The sequence below is a fragment of the Plecotus auritus genome (genome assembly GCF_963455305.1).
Source record: "Plecotus auritus genome assembly, chromosome: 4".
NCBI classification, from domain to species: domain Eukaryota; kingdom Metazoa; phylum Chordata; class Mammalia; order Chiroptera; family Vespertilionidae; genus Plecotus; species Plecotus auritus.
In genome coordinates this window covers 8,256,209-8,279,492 of record NC_137775.1, presented here as the reverse complement: position 1 = coordinate 8,279,492, position 23,284 = coordinate 8,256,209, and the positions used below count along the sequence as shown (strand labels likewise).

Here is a 23,284-nt window from a genome sequence, read left to right as displayed (position 1 = left end):
TCTAAAATCAATAAAAAATATACTTAAGAAAAGAAAATTTATCTATGCCATGCAAGATAGAGTTTAAAAACTGTACAATTTTTTGTAAATGGCATTTACGATGATCTGGTTACAAGTGCTGTGAAGTCCTATGAAGCTAAGTTATGTTCCTATGTGGGACGGATCGGGTCTCTGAGGAGGACAGGTATGGGAAGAGACTCTGTTCACTAGTGCTTTGGATGAAATGACTCATCTTGCCTGTGTGAGCAGATTTATTTCCAGAGGGTGGTTTCTTTACCATGGAGCAGACGTGGATTTGTTTTTCCTTTCAAAAAATATCCTTTGGCTTTTAAAGCATGCATCGTAGTGTTTCCATTGGCAGAGAGCTGAAATGTGACAGCGTCAGAGGATAAAATAGGACGTTATTTTTGCAGATTTGAATTATAGAGGCTGCGGTGATTGTTATAAATGGAGAGAGGGACAACCAAAAGCATGTTTATGAAGAGTTTAACATTTACTGAATCGGGCCTATCCATGGTCTGGGAACTCTGGGAACCAATGTGTTCAAAGGGGGATGACTTGAGCTTTCACAGGGATCATTTACCAAACTCAGCCTGTGACCAATTTCTCCTGAGAAGAATGGAGGAGATCTGATTTGGGCCAAATAGCATAGGAAAGGTACATCAGCGCATGCGATTGTGAATTCGATGGGAAAAGTTGTATTTGATGTCAGTCTTGAAGAGTTTGTAAAGGAAGAAGCTTTGGGCATGGTTCAGATCAAATCTGGAAATGAAGAGTTTGGAAGTGTCATCTTCAAGTGGACAAAAGAAGGGATTGATATTCAGGGACTTGCATGTCAGTCCCACTTCTCTCACGGACAGGCGTGGGGACAGGAGGCAAGCCATCCGTTTCCTTCTCCGTGAAGGCAGATGCAGCATTTTCCAGCTTTTTAATGAGGGTATTTTTCCTTCCAAACAAAAGCTCATAGTTAAGTCTAATATGTAAAATAGCTACAGACAGAACAATTCCCTTGGAAACTGCAAGCGGGGAGCCCGGGACCGTGGTCAGCCAAGTGGTGGGTCTGAAACCACCAGGAAGCAGCAAGAGAGTCAGCGGGGATGTCTGGGAGAGAGAGTAGCTGAAATCTCTTGAATTTGAATTTCTTATGACTAAACATGGACACTGTCTTGCTTGATAGGACATCACCAGGAGCCACAAGGAATTAAAACAGGGATGGCTTAGCATCTAAAGAGTTTATTTGAAAAAAAGAATAGTCTGGATTATTTTAATGTAACCTCTGATGTTAAGAGAGGACCTGAGGACAATTTGGAAATTAGCTTTAAGCTCAAAATGCATTTTGAAAGCTCCACCTTTCATCTCCTTCTTGAGGCACTTTTTTTTTTTTTTTGTGAGCACACAGCAGTTTCTGATTTGCTAGGTGCTTTCACACGTGTCCTCCATGTGCGACTGTCTGAATGACCTCACAATTCACACTGTCCCAGTGATGGCGGTTTCATGAGGATCCCCACATCCTTCCAAGGTTCCTTTCTGATGAAGAAGGGGAAAAGCATTAACCACCTGAAGAGGGGGGTCACTTTGTTTGAATCCTGATGTAAGAGGAACATCAGGTTTGACCATGGCGACCTTGAACCTGTAGACAACTCCTGACTAAACTAACTCTTCTCCTGGTCAGGAAAAGCTTGGTCTACCGTATAGAATTTGCAAATGTAGAGACTTCATTTTATGCCCAAGACTCAGGCTCCCATGACCCATGTATGTAACACAGGTGAAATGGTCTACACCTCACTCCCTTGTTTGTTTTTTTCCTTCCTGAAACAAGGGCTGTGAGGAGAAGAGGAAGACAGAGAGACCGATCTGGCGAAGGAAGTGGCCCCTGGACAGGGGCAGAGAGCAGGTCAGCTTATTCAGTCACTGTGACCAAAATCCGAACTTTTTACAGTTTTGAAGGAAACTGGAAATATTCAGCAGTTATGCACTTACTCTCTGTATATCCCCCACCCAAATAAAGTGTGGTGGTAATTTTATAGAGAAAGGGATAACTTTAAACATGGGAGAAGAGTTGACAATGAACTATGAATGAGAAATGCAATTTGAGGGAAATGCTATATTGTTTCAAATGTAACATGTGAGCCTAGGTTGAGGTATTTATATTTATTACTAGATATAGACATTTATTTTCCTAGCACTCTCTTTCCTTAAAAGGAGGAAAAGTCAGCTACATGACAACTGCTTCTATTTACAAATGACAGTTACTCATATTTTGATTTCTAACTTTTTTTTGGTCCCTAAATTACATTTTTTAGTGTTTCTTTTTGTTCTGCTCCTTTGACCTAGCCTGGAAAATTTGAAGAGCATTTCTTTCTTTCTTGTTCCTTCTCATTCTAATAAGCCTTTAAAAGTTTTTTTTTTTCCCCTAAACTCAAAGTACAAAAAAAAATTTTTTTGAAAATGCATGTGTAAGGATATTTTCATTTGCAATGAGATAACAGCCATAGTTCAAGACAGTTTAACTTTCATTTTCTTCATCAAGTTGTTTACTGTAGAAATTACCTCTACTTATCATATACTAGAGGGCTGGTGCATGAATTTATGTGCAGGTGGGGGTCCCTTGGCCTGGCCAGCGATTGGGCCCATTCCCAATCAGGGCCAGCTGGTGGGGGTAGGAGGGAAAGGGCCGTGGGAGATTCCAATCGGGATGATTGAGGCTGGCCAGTCGGGGGGAGGGGCTGTGGGAGTTTAGCCGGCCAGGGGGAGGGGCTGCAGGAGGTTGGCCAGCTGCAGGGAGGGCCATGGGAGGTTCCAATTGGGGCCAGCCAGATGGGGGGAGGGGCCGCAGGAGGGTGGCTGTGGGAGTGCACTGACCACCAGGGGGCAGCTCCTGCATTGAGCATCTGCTTCCTGGAGGTCAGTGTACGTCATAGCGACAGGTTGAATGTTCCGGTCATTCAGTCATAATGTTCACTTAGGCTTTTATATATATAGATAGAAGACTTATAAATGTATAGATTGTGCATCTTATAGCCTATACTCAGGTGCCTATGGTTCATGGCTAACAAACACAGTTCTTGACAATGATACTCTAGAACTAATAGAACTCACCTAATGTGCCAAGTGTTTGGGGTCTACATACGTGTCACCATAGAGGTATGCAGAGTTAATGCAGTTTCCAAAAGCTGCTCTAGATCCACACTCTGTGCTCTGTGGCAATCTTATGCTCACAGATTCATGTTGAATATTTTGTTATTTAATGTGCACGTTAAGAATTAATAAAAGCAAGTCTTGCTAAATATCAGTTTGACAGCAAATGAATATAGTGCAATGAATCTTCAGTACTTGATCGGTTTTGGTGTTTTTTTTTTTTTTTTTTTTTTTTGTGTGTGTGTGTGTATTGATTTCAGAGAGGAAGGGGGAGAGAGAGAAAGAGAGAGAGAAACATCAATGATAAGAGAGAATTATTGATTGGCTGCCTTCTTTACACCCCCTACTGGGGATGGAGCCCACAACCTGGGCATGTGCTCCTGATTGGACTAGAACCCAGCACCCTTCAGTCCAAAGGACGACACTCTATCCACTGAGCCAAACCAGCTAGGGCTGTTTTGGTGTTTTGATCCTGAAGCAATTCAGAATTAAATTTGGCAGGTAGATAAAATCATATACTAATTATTGGAACATGGTCTGGTGCAAATGAGAAATAGAATTAGTATAATTCTCAGCACTGTGTAGCAATGTATTTGAGATGTTTATATAGAATTTAAGTAAAATAGCTTTCCTTTCCAATGTAAATTTTTGTATTATAACCACAAGCTGATATTTTTAACACACATCATTTCAAACCAGCTCCTCTTTAAAGAGATTTTATGTTTCCAATATGAAGTGTTCAATAGCCCAGTGAGCTAACTCTTATTAAATGCATGCTTAAATGTGTCAAGCACTGTTCTCAGCTCCTATTCTTACTACTGTCATTTGACAGATGAGGAATCTGAGGACATTAAGGAAATTGCTGAAGGTCAAGCAGATAGTGATGGATGAGGGTGAGTTTTGAACCCAGGCAGTTCAAGTTCAGAGCCACCATATTAAGTTTCATTTGCACCATGCCATAATCTACTGCATTTCATGGGTTAAGGCCAGAGGTTGGTGATCTCTTTAGGAGTGATACAGAAAAAAAAATTACATTTTCATTGAAATATTTCTCTCTTCTAGAACACTATTTCCTCCATCTGAAATAGTTAAGGCTTAAGAATGAAATAAAAGGAATGATTTTTTACTTTCCCTAACAAAGAATCATCATCTGGGCAGCAATTTTGATATTTATAAAACCTACTTTAAATCTTCCGAACCACAATACCTGATGGTTTTCTGCAAATGAAGTGTTCTCGATGGTCAGCGCTTGTTCTACACCAAGTTTACCACTGCACCGGGACACATTTCATCTTCTACTTTGGCCATAATGCTAGAACATCATGCCACTACATCATACCAATAACCCGAAGGGATGCTGGGAACTAGTGGAGATCATACAGGTATTTGGTCCTTTCTCTAGGGTTTGAAATAGTGTGTGTGTGTGTGTGGCGGGGGCGGGGGGGTGGTCCAGAAAACTACCACTCACCCAGAAGATCGCCTTGTGAGTTGGATCTTAGAGGAGCTCGAAACCTATGGTTCTTTGGAAAGTTCCATTAGTCTAACATCTCCTTGAGAGAACGCATCTGCACATATCTTGGGACTCGGTCTTACTGCTTTTCTTATTTGAAGGATCTTTGGGAATTTGGAACTGAAGCAGGTTTTCTGAAGTGCCTGAATCATGGACCAGACAGGACCCTGGGATTCAACTTGTGTAACTCTTCATCATTTTGCCAACAAGGAAGCCAAAGAGCAGAGATTACAAGTTTAATGTCACAGAGCCAGTCAGTGATAAAATCGCAACGGAAAGCAGATTCTCTGGCTCTGAGTGCAGAGTTTCTAATTAACCGACTTGGCCTTCATACCCATCATAGCCCCTGGCCTTTAGAGCTGTCAGCACGACTCTGCGAAACTCCTTTTACTGCCTTTGTCAGGGCTCTGAGGCTGAGGTGGCCACCCTGACTCCGTTTTCTGACTCTGGGACTGAATGAGCAACACCCTATGCAATAGCGTAAAACTGAAACACATACACCCAATACTACTAGGTAGTATCTCAATGTCCTTGCACCTTCTGTAACATTGGAGAACATTGTTTATTGTTAAAGGAATATACAACCAAAATCTTATTCGCACCCATATCTTTAAGAAACATGGGTGAGCCCAAACCGGTTTGGCTCAGTGGATAGAGCGTCGGCCTGCGGACTGAAAGGTCCCAGGTTCGATTCCGGTCAAGGGCATGTAACTTGGTTGCGGGCACATCCCCAGTAGGTGGTGTGCAGGAGGCAGCTGATCGATGTTTCTCTCTCATCGATGTTTCTGACTATCTATCCCTCTTCCTTCCTCTCTGTAAAAAAATCAATAAAATATATTTAAAAAAAAAAAAAAAAGAAACATGGGTGAAGCAAAACATGATATAAGATAATTTTTCATTCCTTACTATCAATTTAAGTATAGATTCTGAGGAAATGCATTCTGCATATAGAAAGGTTAGCATTAAAGCAATGATGTTCTCCAGTAATTTTTACTTTTGAAGGAAGAAGACAGATTGAGATGTTTGTATGACCCTAAGAACTGACGGGACGTTCACTCTCGTTATGACCGCACTCAGCCAGGGTATCTTTCAGATAACAGGACCTACCAGGAGCAGCTGCAACAACAGCACCAACAAAAGCAACATGTGTTGTTGGGCCTCTGGTTTCCAGGTGCTTGAGACACGGCAGGTGTTCCCTCATTTTGTGACTGCTGCCTCTTCCGCATTTCAGCGACGGTGGTCCCGGATTGGCTGAAAGAGAGAGAAAACATAAGGTAGGGAAAAAAATCACAGTAAAGATAAGGAAGTAAGGAAGCATAATTTGATTAAAAGGTGGGGGAGGGAAGAAAAGGTGAAAACAAATGGGCCTGGGCTGTCAAATTAAAATTTCTCCAGGAAAGTTTTTAGGAGGATATCCTAAAAGCTTTTGGGGACAAACTTCCATCGTGACCTGCTGCATAAAATCAAAGCAACAACATCGCCACATAATCAGAATCAGTTGGGAAGGTAAATATAACGTTTGAAAGTGTATTTTTAACTTCCTTCTTTACTCAATGATTACATCTGCTTTCCAGTATGAACACCTTTAAATGATTGTAGAGGGTGTGTATTTCTCATGTCTCCATACCACGGATGTTTACAGTAAGGTTAACTGAGCTCCATAAATCACCATTGTGAGGTTTTTAACGACATAACACTGTGTGGAAGATCAAGTTTGTTTTTGGTGTTCTCTCACATTTTTTTTTTAAAACATTCAATCTCCTTTTTGGCACTTCCGGTGCACCTTCCCGGGCTAATCTCGATAATATTGGCAATGTGCCTTATGCTCTGTTACATAACCTTGTTGCAAAGGCATCACCTTCTTCCTCTCCACCACCCAGATCTATTTTCATTTTGTGGAGAATTGTGAAAAGATAAAAAGGGATCCAATCAAGGAGAATTACTCTGGTGGAATTTATATTATAGGACATGGCAAACAAGAAAACCATTGGGGTACAGAGTACCATACCTGTAACCTTAAATATTAGACCAAGTGAGTTGATTTCTATGTATAAGCCCAACCCTGATCTGGGACTTAGTTGAGGATAAAAAACAAAATTTTGTTTTAGTACAATAATATCAAATTTACTATGACTTCTTTGGAAAAGGAATGAATTCTACTGAATGGTGTTTTTCAGATGTATGCAATGTATGTAAATAACATACATATATGGTCATGTGTGTAACTGAGAGCAACACATATGAAAAATGTAAAGCACTTCAGGTTATTTTGGCATTGTGACCTCATGCTTTACACATTACATCTTTAGTTCTCAATACAATGATAGATACTTTTTAAAAATACTGTATTCTTGAAAACAAGATAGGATCTCTTTAGACCAGAAAACTGCAAAATGGTCAGTAAAAGGGGGCTAACGCCACAGACATTTTGCAATTCAGGTGTGGGAACAGAAAGATGCAGAGGCCCCATACTCCAGGGGCTATAAAGTGCTCCACTGTGAGCTCTCCACTGGGAGACCAGATTCCAGGGCACCTGCATAAAGTCAGGGGCTGTGGGTCTGCTACTCATAACAAGATGCTGAAAACACCATCTATCCCACTCAGTGGTGTCAGGCTGCGGGAGGGAGAGGATGCAGAGAAAGGCATCCAGCCCTGCCCTGGGCCGAGCAGCCTAGGCTCAGGGACTTGGGTCAGAGACCTGTCCGGAACCACTGATGGATGTGGGGCAGGGATCCTGAGATGCTGAGGAAAGAAGGTACCGAGGGACCAGTGGAGACAAGAGGAAAGCATCATATTATGAAGAATGAGTGAGAGTGAGAAATATACCTCTCGCTTGATGTGTTTCTTGAAAACAAAAAATCTAAATAACACTGAAAAATAGAGAGCCAACTCAACAACCAGGAGATGGCTACATTCCTGATCAAATACAAAAACAGAATCATCTAAAACTAGTTTAATATGCGTACGTTTAATGTAAACAATGTGATAAAGGAAAGACTACGAGAACATTTGTGCTACTCATGCAAGAGAGCAATGAATTATAAAAACAAGTATAGGCAAGCAGGAAAACAAGAAGAGAGAATGAAAAACAAATGTAAAAACAAGAACACATAGTCATCAAAAATATTCGAAGGGAATAATATCTTCCCACAGAGAATAAGAGACGGTGCTGTGCCCAGAATTCAGCGAAAGGTAAAAAAATAAAACACAAGGAGACAAGTACAGTGTACCATTGAAAGGCTCCAACATATGCCCAGTAAGATTTTCATCACAAGGAGAAAACTCACGGATTACCAGGGAAGTATTATTTTCAGGGAATTTGGCTGAGAACTTTCCAGAATTGAAAGAAAACACATGAAACAAAGCCTCACATTAGAAGAGTACACGACATGCTGGCCAGAACCAATTAAATAAAAGTAGAGCCACACTTACATGCATTCTAATAGAACCACAGAACTGGGAGATAAAGGAGTAAGCTGAATTATTACCCCCAGGGCGTAGCCTGTACGGACATACTAGATGGCAGAAAGGTGAAGGAAGAGAGTAGTGTTTTCCATGTGCTGAGGGAGGAAAACCATCACCTACAGTTTTATAGTGAGCTAAACGCAAATTCAAGAGTGAAGATGATTCATGATATATAAATTGAGTTTATTTCTCAAATCCTTGCTGAAATCTACTTTGGCAACTATCGGTTTTTTCTTGGATCACTTCAAAAATTATATGTGTCTATATATCACTATGCTGTACACCTGAAACTAATATAAAATAATATTGAATGTCCACTGTGATTGACAAATTAAAAAAAGGAAGATGTGAGAACATTCTTTTCCTTTCAAAGTTAGGAAATATAAAACAATTACTCTTATATTTATGCATTACAATGTGATAGGATATTATACAGCTATGAGAAAGAAGGAAACCTGTCATTTATGACAACCTGGATGCACTTAATGACATTATGCTAAGTGAAATAAAGCACATAAGCAGACTGTATGATCTCACTTATATGTGGAATCTAAAAAAGTTGAATTAGCCCTAGACGGTTTGGCTAAGTAGATAGAATGTCAGCCTATGGACTGAAGTGTCCCGGGTTCAATTCCAGTCAAGGGCACATGCCCAGGTTGTGGGCTCCATCCCCAGTAGGGAGCGTGCATGAGGCAGCTGATCAATGAGTCTTCCTCATCATTGATTGGAATAGAGTGGTGGTTACTAAGGGCTGGGGTTGGGGGAATGGGGAATTATTCTGGTCAAAAGGTACCAACTTGCAGTTAGAAGATTAATAAGTGCTAGAGATCAAATGCCCAGCATTGTGGTTATAGTCAATAATACTGGTTTATATACTTCAAAGTTGCTAAGGGACTAGATCTGACATATTCTCGTCACAAAAAATAAATCATAAATATGTGATGTGATGGAGGTGTTAGTAAGCTACAGTGGTAATCATATTGCAATATATAAATGTGTTAAACCAACACATTGTACACCTTAAACTTATAGAATGTTATCTGTCAATTATATCTCAGTTAAAAGAATCTTTACGGTTTGAGCAATGAGCAAAATAAAACAAGCTGAAATGTAAAAGGTTAATTATAAGGATATGAACTTGGATAAAAAAACAACTGCATAAGACTAGGATGATAGAAACATGGCTTACAGGAGCATATAAAAAATTCTAGGTTATTTCCTGGACAACAAATTCAGTATTAATCAACTGTACAATGTAAATAAAATAGTTAATGGGAATTTAGGATGTATTACTAGAAGCATTTCTTTTTTCTATAAAGGGCTGGTGACAGCTCTTCTCTGGGCTGGTCAATGGTTATGTTCAAGTCTGGTCACCACTATTTAAGAAAGAAATTAAAATGTGTTCAGAAGACAAGAAGGAGGTGCGTTAAAAAAACAAAAGCATCTCATAAGAATACTACTTTTACAACAAAGGTGTTAGCTCTAAAGAAGACTAAGATAATCAGAATTAACAATTTTCCAATATTTGAAGTAATGCCAGTTAGAAGATAATATAGATCTGTTTTGTAAGATCTTAAACGTTAGAAGATGGAATGACGAATAAGAGCAACTGAGAGATTCTTGCTTCCATGTATGGAAAATTTGTGTGATGCTCAGATGAGACCATAATTTACCTGTGAGAGTAGCATCAAGTTAAGCATTCTTGGGCATTCAGGCCAAGGCTAGACAACACTTTGAAAGGGGTTGATTTACAGTGGCTTCAACTTTACATGGATGGTTAGCCTGAGAAAGCCTCTTATTTCTGAGGTTATTGGTTTTGAAATGGGCTTCCCAGGCTAGCTGTTCTCTCTTCAAAATACAGTTGGGAAGGAGAGGGGGAACCCCTATTTTTATCACTTTCTTTACTCTTATAGATTATGCTCTGGAGTCTGGCTGTCTGTGTCCAGATCTTGCCTCTGCCATCAGTTGGATGACCTTTGGTTAGTCAAGTTACCTCTTTGTGTCCCAGTTTCCTCATCTGCAGATAATCCTATATAATCAAACCCTAACATGCAAATCGGCCGAACTGTGGAACGACTGGTGGAACGACCGGTTGCTATGATGTGCACTGACCACCAGGGGGCAGATGCTCAATGCAGGAGCTGCCCCCTGGTGGTCAGTGTGCTCCCACAGGGCGAGTGCTGCTCAGCCAGAAGCCAGGCTCATGGCTGGCAAGTGCAGTGGCTGTGGCAGGAGCCTCTCCCGCCTCTGCTGCAGGTGGGAGGTAAGGAGCGAGGGGTCCCGGACTGTGAGAGCCCTGGACTGTGAGAGGGATGTCTGCTGGCTTACATTGTTGGCAGGCAGACATTCCCCAAGGGGTCCCAGACTGTGAGAGGGTGCAGGCCGGGATGAGGGGTTCCTCCACCGCCCCCCCGCCCCCGTGCATGACTTTCATGCACTGGGCCTCTAGTTATTGACAATACTAGAACTCATCAGTACATTGTTACTACTATAAAGGTTAAATGGATTGAACATGTAAAAATACTCAGAACAAGTCTTTGTGTGTGTGTGTGTGTGTGTGTATGTGTATGTATGTGTATATATATATATATATATACCTACTATGCAAATTGTCCCCTTGGGAGTTCAACCAGGATACTGGGAGTTTGATTGCTCGCTATGAGGTGCGCTGACCACCAGGGGGCATTGGTGACGCAGTGCTGGCAGCGGGCTGTAGTGGAGGCACTGCAGGCCCAATGGGCCTCAATGAGAGCAGGACCATGGCGGGATCATGGAGCAAGTGAGCAGGTGGTGCCAGGGCAAGGTGGGGTGCCAGGCGGGGCTGTGGGGCTGCAGGGCTGGGGGCGTGAGCTGGGGCTGCCAGAGCTAGATATCCCGGGCCAGACACACCCTGAAGCCCTCCTGCGGTCCCTTCCAGGAAGGCCAATCTCCCACATTCCCTCTCCGGCTGGCCAGCCCGAATTGTACCTCTGAAGCTAAAAGAAAGCAGCATCGTCAACAGAATATGTCTGAAAAACTGTCATGGGTAAGTACTACCAATACTGGTAGGAACTGCCTTCACAGCGAAAATGAAGTAAATGAGGATGCAATTATCAAACATAGTTGTGGTGGAATGACTGTTACATGTCCATTTTGCCTATTCCTAAATTTCTCCGATGAGAAGCCATCTGATGGAAAATTTACTCAATGTTGCAGCAAAGGTAAAGTTTGTCCAAATGATATAAATTTTCCAGAATACCCAGCATATTAAAAAAAAAAATCAATGATTAACGAAGATTCTGACAGTAAAAATTTTATGGGAAATATTCGTTCTATAAATAGTTCTTTTGCTTTTGCTTCAATGGGTGGAAATATCACATCACTATCAGGATATGGGCCATACTGTTTTAGAATACACGGTCAAATTTATCACCATACTGGAACTTTACATCCTTCAGATGGTGTTTCTCGAATGTTTGCTCAACTCTACATTTTGACTTGGCTGAAGCGACGAGTAAAAGATTAGCAATGCCAGAAAACCAAGGTTGCTCAGAAAGACTCATGATCAACATCAACAACCTCATGCATGAAATAAATGAATTAACAAAATCACACAAGATGCTCCACGAGGTAGAAAAGGAAGCCCAATCTGAAGCAGCAGCGAAAGGTATTGCTCCCACAGAAGTAACAATGATGATTAAATACGATCATAATAGTGATCCAGGTAGATATAATTATCCCTGTGTAACCGAAGTTGCCGTCATATTCAGAAACGAAGATGGAGAACCTCCTTTTGAAAGGAACTTGCTCATTCACTGTAAACCAGATCCCAATCATCCGAATGCCACTAAAATGAAACAAATCAGTATCCAGTTTTCTATATTAGATGCAATGACATACCCTATTCTTTTTCCACATGGTAGAAAAGGCTGGGGAACAGATATTGCATGAAGACTCAGAGACGACAGTGTAATCTTACCTAATAATAGGCAAACATGTAAACTGACCGTACCTCCATACGCCACCAGCCAATCAGGAGTGATATGCAAAATAACCCAACAAAGATGGCAGTTAATTTGCATACTCAGACGCTGAGTGATGGGGGCAGGACACAGGTATTCTGCCCCACCCCTGGTCTCTCAGGGCCTCTGGCAGTGTGGGAAGGAGGGGCTGGAGTGGAAAGAGGCAGCTCCAGGGCCTGAGTGGAAAGGGGCTGGGCCGGAGTGGAAAGGCGGTGCCGGCAGCCAGGGAAAGGAAAGCCCATTCTAGCACGAATCTTCGTGCATTGGGCTTCTAGTCAACAATAATACCAGACAAGATGTAAGGACACGAGTCACACAAATGCAGTATTATGGATTTCATCTCTCTGTGCGGGACATGTTCAATCCTATTTTAAATGCAGGAAAATTAACTCAACAATATATTGTAGATTCATATTCAAAAATGGAAGCCAATTGGATAAGTTTCATTAAAGCAAACCAATCTGAGAGTTGAAAAATATAGTGGTTTGATTGTTTATCTCACATCAAGATCTGAATATCACAATGTGCCGATTGGTAAAAGAATACGTCCATCATTTTTTTTTTAATATATTTTATTGATATTTTACAGTGAGGAAGGGAGAGGGATAGAGAGCTAGAAACATCGATGAGAGAGAAACATTGATCAGCTGCCTCCTGCACACCTCCCACTGGGGATGTGCCCGCAACCAAGGTACATGCCCTTGACCGGAATCGAACCCGGGACCCTTCAGTCCACAGGCCGACGCTCTATCCACTGAGCCAAACCGGTTTTGGCTACGTCCATCATTTTTTTGAGGTTAGTCCCAGAAATATGCAGCAGCGATATCAGGATGCTATGGCAATTGTAATGAAGTATGGCAAGCCCGATTTATTTATAACCATGACGTGCAACCCAAAGTGGGCAGATATTACAAATAATTTACAACGCTGGCAAAAAATTGAAAACTGACCTGACTTAGTAGCCAGGGTTTTGAATATTAGGCTGAATGCTCTTTTAAATGATATATGTAAATTCAATTTACTTGGGAAAGTTACAGCTAAAATTCATGTCATTAAATTTCAGAAACACGGACTGCCTCACGCTCACATATTGATATTAGATAGCAAATCCAAATTATGAATGGAACACAACATTGACCGTATAGTAAAGGCAGAAATTCCGAATGAAGACCAGTGTCCTTGACTTTTTCAAATTGTAAAATCAAATATGGTACATGGACCATATGGAATACAAAATCCAATATTAAATATTAAAATATTTCTTCTAATTATTTTCCTTTCAATGTGCACGAATCCATGCACCAGGCCACTAGTGCGTGTGTGTGTGTGTGTGTGTGTGTGTGTGTGTGTGTGTGTGTAATACTGGAGAGAGTCATTCAAAACGTTGCCAACAAGTTGGTGTGGCACAATGTTTTCAGGCTGGGATGTTGAAGATTCCCACCAGTGTCTTTTTGCTGAGACATCATTTACTTCTTATTGGGCAGGTTTTTATTTCCATTGGGTGGAATCTTCCTATCTCAGGGATCTACACAAAGGCTTGATGAGTGAAGAAAGAAGACTGATGGCTTGGTTTTTCATTTCACTATGACATTGCAATTTTTATCACATGTAAAATGAACTGAGTCTCAAATGACTCATAGTACCCACAATCAACTCCCTATCCAACAAACTTCATGATAATCGCAGCCATCTTGTTACGTTTAGTGAAAGCATTCAGTTTTGCCATATAATTGTTGATTTGGAGTTTAGCCCACCAAAAGGTATTTGCTAAATAAGCCAAACCTATGAGGCTCTCATTAGCACTGGGGTGGACAGGGAAGCCACTCACCGTGTACAGATATTTATGCCTCGTTGTGATGTATTTTCCCTTTGAATGGAAATAACTCACTGCTCAGTCTTACATGTCTGATAACTACCCTGCTTTAGCCAAGCCAGCATATGTCTATGCAATGGAGCAAGCTTTCAATGTGACTTCTTGTCTCAAGCATATTTAGCCAAAAAGAGTTGTGTCCAAACCAGTTTTTTGCTTCTTTTTTTTTGGGGGGGGGGGCGGGGAGAGGGGGGAGGAATCAGGGCTTATATTTTAGTGTGCTATTTTCAAAATTGTGATACAGTAGTTCCCCCTTATCTGAAGTTTCACTTTCTACAGTTTCAGTTACCCATGGTCAATGGTGGTCTGAGAGTATTAAATGGAAAATTCCAGAAATATACAATTCATTCGTTTTAAATTGTGTATTGTTCTGAGTACCTCACTTCATCTCAGTCCGTAGGCATTGTATCATCTCACATCATCACAAGAAGGGTGAGTCCAGTACAATAAGATACTTTGAGAGAGAGGGAGACCACATCCACATCAATGTTATTTCAGTATATTGTTATAATTGTTCTATTTTATTATTAATTATTGTTGTTAATCTCTTAATGTTCCTCACTTATGAATTAAACTTCATCACAGGCATATATAGGAACAAACATCGTATACACAGGACTTGGTGCTACCCACAGTTTCAGGCATCTATCTGCGGGGGATCTTGGGATATATCCCCGGGATAAGAGGGGACCATTGTACTACCCTTTCAATGCTCATCTTACTTATCATCCTGTCTCTTTCTTCTTTCTTCCCGTTTGGGCATTCCTCTCAGTGCTACCGAGCATTGTGCACCCACCCCTGTAATTTGCATACAAGCCTGCTTAAATTACTGAACCCTGACACTCTAGAGTCTCCCCCCTTTTGGAGTTCCCAGCACCTGGTGGAGGCACTTCCTCCAGGCAGTCTGCAGGCCCTCCCAGCCTGTGTGGGAGGGTACCTGGCACTGCCCCACCATCTCTGACCTGAAATCCATATGGTTCTATAGCTGGGCCACATGTGCTTTTCCTACAAGACCAGGAGCTCTCTGAGTGCAGAGGCTGAGCAGTCCATCTTAGTATTCTTGGTGCACATGGAGGGGGAATTATGTGTCTCAATTAAGCTCCCGCCTAGAAGTGGAATTTTGTGAGCTGGAGCCAGTCTTTTGTGCCACAGAGAACCATTCCTCTATTTTGCTCAGAGCAAAGAAGTTAATTTAATGGGGAGAAATGTCTCTCATAAAGTTTATCACTTTTTTTTCTTCTGAAAATGTTGATATCTGCTAATGTTTCTACATTTTGGAATCTCGTATACACCAGCATTTATGTAATTGTACACATACATACAAAATTAGTCACTTGGATGTCCATGTCATCAAAACGATACGTGGTAAAAAAGCACGTTACTTCCAGGAACTTTATCGCACGAATGAGCCTGAGAACCAGGGAGCTCAGTCAATATGTGTTAAATGAGTGAAACAAGAGAGATGGAAGGCTTCTTTCTAGCACAGGTTTTCTTACAGACTCCAGATTTGCCCTGAGATAAAGGGGAAGGTCATTCAATTACTTGGCAATTTTAGAAAGTCAAGAAGACTGATACTCATATAGCAGAGCTTTTAGAAATCCAATTTTTACCTGCCTTATTTGGGCTTTGCTTTAGTTTAGGGTAAATGTTTTAGAAATTGGACCAGAAATACCTTACAGTAACAGCACTCTTTGGCATAAACACTGCATGGGGACAATGTGAGCCCTTAGCATAACCCCGGACTTTCCTTGTCCATTCTAAAAAATGCCACGATGAACATGGAGCCACACATGTTTACTTAGGAAAGTACTGATTGCGATTTCATCTGCGTGACATACTCATTTTCAGGTTCATCAAACCACTTTTTCAGAGAGTAGATATGCTCATGATTTCAATTCACATAAAGATAAGCAAGTTACTATAATGAAAGAAAAAAAAAGACTTAAAATGGGAAAACAAAAAAAAATTAGAAAACAAAACCACAATATTTGAAAAAGGGTGTGCCAGAGACCATTTCTCCTAATAATAATTATTTATACATGGATTTAAGGAAGCTACAAAATCAGGGATAATTGCTGTGCAAGTTTCATGCAGAAAAATGTTCATATAAATACCTTAAATGGGGATAAAGAGATTAATACTATGTGGAAGCATCCCCAGAAGGAGCTAAAACACAAAACATATCCCATTTATGCCTGTGTTTATTGCAATATCCTTGTATGCTATTCAATCTTTTTCTACAACTAAGCCATGTAGGTCGCCTCCCATTTGCACTTGCCCTTCATGGTACCTTCTATAAAAGAGGAAGAGCTTCATATGCCACCTCCTCAGGTATATTCCGCGTCTGAATGAGTTTATTGCCTATTGTTTCCAAAGCTACATTCTGTATAGTTTGTCTTACACCAATAGACATCTAAAAGAGAACATTTAAAGATACAATCACGTAACCAGGAAACTTCTTCTAAAGCCCGTGTTCTATTCAAGGTAAAAAATGGTCAAAGAGGATTTATGGGGATGTTTCCCGAGAGCACATTATTATGGCTGTTTCATCAAATTTATTACTTCCCTTCAATCTGCTTTTCAGATAAGTGTTTTCAGCCAACTGGCCCATGTTATAAAGTTAATAGCAGCTCAATCTTTTTCCTTTTTTCATAAATATACCAGACAGTACACAAGCGATGCAGTCCATTCAATCAGCTCTCTTCACTCACACAGTGAAACGTATTTCCTCATTCCAGGAAGAGTGGGAGCCGCTATTAGAAAGGCTGTGTGTGAAGATGAAGGGATAAAGGCTCTACCCAGAAGCCTCTGACGCGCTATTCACATCTCACTAAGTACTATCTGAAACATAGAAAAGGCTAAGAAGTAAAATGACAGGTTGTTGTGTTTTGTTTTCTTTGGGGGGGAGGGGAGTAGGTTAAGGAACCATAATTATTCTCCTCCCTTATGTATGCTTGGAAAAGCATCTCTATATATAAAAGGCTAATATGCAAAGTGTCCCCTTGGGAGTTTGACCGGGAGACTGGGAGTTCTATCACTCGCTATGACGTGCGCTGACCACCAGGGGGTGACACGGAACAAAGGAAGGCCCTGGCCAGCAGCCAGCAGCCGGGGAAGGAAGGCCCTGATTGGCCCTCATGGCCGGCCAGGCCTAGGGACCCCACCCATACACGAATTTTGTGCACCGGGCTTCTAGTTGGTAATATAAGGAATCCTATTGTTTTTGTTTTGTTTTCTTTCAAAGAGTAACTCTTGGGGGAAAAGTGGATATTGGCAGTAATATCCAGAACATAATCAAATATAACAGGCATGATTAATATGTACTCAGAATTCTAGAGTTGTTGTAAGATATTAAATAACTCTCTCCACACACAGATATATATGTACTAGTGGCCCGGTGCATGGATTCATGCACATTGAAAGGAAATTAATTAGAAGAAATATGTTAATATTGTTATTCGCCCTTTCTCTATAATAGAAGTGTCAGAGATGAAAGAAAATTAGTAAAATGTATATGAAAATAATATATAAGTTGATTAATAAATAAACAATAACAACATGATATAACAACAAAGACATAATATAAAAACAACAAAAACATGATATAAAAAACATTGATACAAACAATCACTGATGAATTGATTAAATTATTCTAATATCTCCCTGTATACCACATTAACCGTAAAAATAATTTCGGAGTGCTTGACTAATTTCCCTTGTGATGAAGTATTTACAACTTTAACTTTAATGTCACACGCTCTTCGAACTCGAGAGAAAGCAACATATAACTGACCATGTCCGAAAACGGGTTCAGGTAGGAATATTCCTACTCTGCCTAGAGTTTGTCCTTGTGATTTATTAATAGTCATCGCAAATGCTGGCATCACAGGAAACTATCTTTCAATTAATTTAAATAGGAGGCCAGTGTCAGATGGGGACAAATATCACGCATATGGGAGTCAACGTTTGTTTTTAAATTGCCAGTGCACATCATATGTACCGGCTGGTTGGTTGGACAGCTGGACAGACATATGGTTGGTCACTTAGCTTTTTATATATATATAGATATACATATATGTATGTTTATGTTACTGAATATATAGTTTATATGCATACACATATATGTTGTGTATATGTATACATGTGTATATGTATATGTGTACTAGTATATGTATATATGTATACACACACATATATACACACACATAGAGAGAGAGAGAGAAAGAGAGAGACACTAAGCACAATGATGATCACATAGCAAGTACTCAATGATCATCAGCTATTCTCCTTGTCATCATAATTCCTACTTCATCTATGACACTTTCCGGCCTCACTAATGCTCTGGATGCACTGTTGGTGGCAAAGGACCAGGGTTTGTTTTATCTTGTGTTTTGTTGTTGTTGTTGTTTTTTAATTTCCAATCAGCCATGGAGCTATACTTCGGTTAAATACAATAAAAATAAATAACAAAATGAAAAGATCCCATGGAATATACAAGACCCAATTAGTTTTTGCTATTAGATTTAACAGACATAAAATTACCGTCAATTGCTTTAACATTTCTAACTGCTTAGCTTCAATGTCATTACTTACTTTGCATGGACCAATAACAAAGGCTTTGCCCATCAGCACATGGATCACGTGTGATCACACACTGAGTAGCCATGTTCTAATACTCACTGTCTGTACCGAAGGTCAGAAAATGCATTTCATAGTCTAATATAGTAGTTGAGAGTTCAAATTATAGCTCTACCTCTCACGCTTTGGGCTAGTTACCAAACCATCTTGAGCCCTAGGTCATGGGATTATAAAATGAAGATAATGGCATTACCCAATTCACCAGGATGTGTGAAGATTAAAGGAAAAGATACTTGTAATAAGCATAGTGCTGGGAACATGGCGACCTCTCAATTTATGTTAATTATCCTTTTTTTTAATATATTTTATTGATATTTTACAGAGAGGAAGGGAGAGGGATAGAGAGCTAGAAACATCGATGAGAGAGAAACATCATCCTACTGAGGACGTGCCCGCAACCAAGGTACATGCCCTTGACCAGAATCGAACCTGGGACCTTTCAGTCCGCAGGCCGACGCTCTATCCACTGAGCCAAACCGGTTTCGGCAATTCTCCTTATTTTTATGTGTTTGTATTTTCTGTACAAGTGTTTGGAAGGTAAGGGGACTTACAGAATTATTTGCACCTGCAGCATCTAAGAGAGAGCCCTCTTGTCACTGGCCACCCAGTGAATGTGGATTACATTGGTTTGTCATGTGCAGCCAGAAATATTAGTATGCACAGGAGGGTGAAAAAGTGCAAGCAATTCACATGCTGTTGGGAAAATGCCTTGCATCGCTCTGTTCCACGTAATTACTGGATTTTGTCAATCTCTCCTGATGGTCTAGGCTTCTATACATTTCCAAAGTAACCTGGAATCATTACAGCTAAATTTCTCTATCAGTAGGGAGATTATAAGAGTCAGTACTTATTTAAATACCTGTTGGTGGTTCATTATACCAATAAGTTTACAGTAGTTTGTTTCCATTAGATATGAACTATGAGAGATTTGATCCAAAGTTAAAAACATACAGGTTGTGACTTATAATTGAAGATTTATGAATATAGAAAATCATCTGACATACATATATTAAGTTCCTACAATGTACAGTTCTTAACAGGCCAAAGATAGTGTCTAGACCTAGAAAATAAGATGGAAATGAAACTCAAGAGGTGTGTTAGAATTCAGATGTATTTTAGGAATATTAAGCTGTGTCTCATGTCACTCTTGAAATATAATGAGGGGTGTTTTTTTCCAGCGTATAAAAATTACTAAGGAGAAAATGAGCCCCACTGACCCCAAGAAAAGAGCTGTCCCCACTGGTGACATACATTTACACAGTTTCTTACATTTCCAGAGCTGAGAGCTGATAGTGTTTTCAGTGGCTTGTTGTACAATAATGTACTTCTGGCTGCTCACTTACATATAATCAGCACAGCTAAAGTCAGTGTTTCTGAGTTTTAACAGGCAGACAGAATCGATTCAACATGACTAGTATTTTTCCTAATAACACACCCCCTTCATTGTGTTTGGCTCTGCATCCCTTCTTTAAACTTGTCACATAAAACATGTTCTTAAGAGCGCTATTCATTTTCAACAGCTTCCTCACAACAAAACTCCCTGTTAAAAGCAGAATAGATGTCAGAAGGCCTTGCAACTCTCTAGTTACCATATTGAAAATGACTGTGGAGTGGAGGGAAAAAGGAATGTTTCCTTAATGCTATAATTGGCCAGAAAAGGCTGCCTTTCCAGTTACCAGGCATAAAGCTGTTATAAACAGGATACGACTTATTAAAAATTCCTCCTTAGCCTTAGCAAATTAGATGTTGTCAACAACCCTTAATTTCATCATTAATTGGGTTGGTAACATTTTAGAAAGGATTTTTATACTGCCGGTGTGGCTCAGTGGTTGAGCATCGAGCCATGAACCAGGAGGTCAGGGATCCATTCCAAGTCAGAGCACATGTCCGGGTTTCCATTTCCAGTAGGGGGTGTGCAGGAGGCAGCCAATCAATGATTCTCTCTCATCATTGATGTTTCTATCTCTCTCTCCCTCTCCCATCCTCTAAAAGAAGTGGAAAAAAGAAAGAATTTCTGCATATACAGCAATCCAGTATCAAAGATAGTTGATTGATTGATTGATTGATTGATTGTTGTCCTTTGATATAGCAACCTCAGTTTGGGAAAAGAACCCAAATCCATTCTCTGAGCTCTCCTTTTGAGACTCTCTGCTAAGAGAGAAGAAGCCTGGGGAGGCAGGGCCCACCATCTGCTCCCCTGAACGTGGAATTCAGCATGAAGCCATGAGCGGCCGGGCCTGGATGCTGATCAGAATAGAGAGCAGAATTGGGCTGATTATTTCAACTACATGAATTTACAAAGTGATGAGTGAGTAACAATACAAATAAATGAGTTCATGCATTTTATCCTGTGCTCTCTTTAAAGAGTATTTACATGGATCAAATTAAGTAATCTAGCTTTAAATAAATGGAAAATAATTTGATTTATTTTGTAAAATGTCATTCTTATTTGTCTTTCACAGGTAAACCTAGTTCAATATTGATACTATATACAGAGAAAATGGAAATTTAGTATAGAATAACAAGGAAAGGATTCTTTTGAGTAGTGTTAGAAGAAATAATAGCTATTTAGAGAGAGATTAAAATTAATTAAATCCTCCAAATATATACCAAAATATACTCTAAATATATTCCAGACATAAATGCAAAAATTAAAAATATACAAGTAGTAAAGAAAACACGGGTTGAAGTCTTATAACCCAGGAGAAGAGAAAGTCTTGCAAATGATTATCAAATTCTAGAAAAAAAAATAAAAGACTATTTGCATGGCAGAAAAACACGGAAAACAAACAAAAACACCACCATGAGCACCATCTATAGACTGATGATGACAAAGGGGAAGAACATATTTTTAATTTATAGCTTAAAGGGTTAATTTCCACATAAACAAAGAGCTCTTTTAAAAAAGAAGCAAAAACCGAGTAAAATGGACAAAAGATATACATATATGGTTCACTAAAAAGAAATATATAATTGCACTTTAACATAAGAGAACTTTAACCTTACACTTAGTAAAATACAAATTGTATTACATTGCTATGCTGCTTTCCAAATAGCAGATTTATGAATCAAAAGCTAGGCAACATCTGTCAGAAAAGCAATGGAGAAAGAGCTACTTTCTACTACTAGAGGGAAAACAAAATCATTCAGCCCTTATGCAGGGTCATCTGGCCATATCCAACAAAAGTACATATACATTTGTACTTCATGTAGCCAATCCCACCTCCAGAAATCTACGGCGAAGATTCATCTCTATTAAAATGAAACTACTGGGCTCCTGGCAACTTGATAAAATAACGTGCATGTTACACATTGCAATGTAATTTAGAGTAAAAAAAGATGGGAAGCAACCAAAATGTCCATGAAGATGGGCCATGGCTGGCAGGATACACTACGAAACATTCTGTGGATAAAGCGTTCGTCAACTCCTTTCCCTTCTGCAGGAGGATTGGCTCACTGTCCAACTACTGTGCTCCCGGCAACTTGATAAAATAGGACTTCAACCATATTCCGGCAATATTGCCTCTGGTGAAAATGACCCGTGGCTGGTAAATTGCATCTAGATTGGTGGCGGGGGAGGGGGTTCTAAATAAATTATAAATACCTTCACTGAGGATGGTGACTTTTGTAACTAGGCTTCTGCCTTATGGGGACCCTGAAAATTATGCCTATGGAGTTGTTATAAGAGATACTGGCTCCCTGAGAGCCATGGCACCTCCCCACCCCCTCCCCCTCCCCCCTCCCCCCGCCGCCTGCTGTGGATCTCATCTCCTTGCCCTGAGGTGTGTCACGTGGGAAAAGGACTGCTGGACTGCCCTTGAGCCTTCACTGGCTGGGACTGCGCTGTGCATTTCTGCTGAGAGCAACACTGGGGCTCCCTTGGGGGTCCTGTCTTTGGGTCTGAATGGTTAGGAAAACTCACCAGAGGACGCATTTATAAAACGGAGAACGATGCACCTGTGAAAATAATAACTCTCTCTGTGACTGACCTAAGGTAATTTCTAGCACATCTGTGTTAAATGAGGAAATCAACGGACAGAATCCTGTTTTGTGTGGGTGTATAAGAGGAAATAGAATACGTGTGAATGTGATACACACACATACCTACATATACATATTTGCATAAACAGTTATGTACTTTTACCAGAGTGACAAGCAGAGGACAAGCCAGATGTGACCGTGGTTTCGTTAGAGGGTGGGCAGAGATAAAGTAGAGGGAATAGGGACAACTAGAAGTCAGATTTCCAGATGATAACTTTTTACGAGGTTATGACTTTTGAACCATACATTTTTAAAAATATATTTTTTTATTGATTTCAGAGAGGAAGGGAGAGAGAGGAAGAAACATCAATGATGAGAGAGAATCATTGATCGGCGCCTCCTGCACACCCCCTACTGGGGATGGAGCCTGCAACCCCGGCATGTGCCCTTGACTGGAACTGAACCCAGGACCCTTAAATCCCCAAGCCAACACTCTACCCACTGAGCCAAACCAGCTAGGGCGATTTCTGTAGTTCTTTACCTGAAAAATAACCTCCTCTCTAGAAACCTCCCCTACAAATTCCAGTCTCCATCGTCACCAAGATAAGCTTGTATCACTAATAGTTTATTTGGAATTTTATGGTGAGAAAACATGTGTCTCATTTACAATGACTATGTCAG

The 23,284-nt window shown here is 40.3% G+C and overlaps 1 protein-coding gene across 5 annotated transcripts in view; it reads right to left on the bottom strand.

The window, feature by feature from the left end:
* Nucleotides 1-23,284, bottom strand: part of RGS17 (regulator of G protein signaling 17) — a 90,332-nt gene that overhangs the window by 31,591 nt on the left and 35,457 nt on the right. For all 5 annotated transcript variants that reach the window (XM_080666825.1, XM_080666826.1, XM_080666822.1 and 2 more), the window contains one exon: nt 5,756-5,899. In XM_080666825.1, coding sequence (XP_080522951.1) covers nt 5,756-5,874 — 119 coding nt within the window. In that variant the 5' untranslated portion in view covers nt 5,875-5,899. The remainder of the gene's footprint in view (nt 1-5,755; nt 5,900-23,284) is intronic.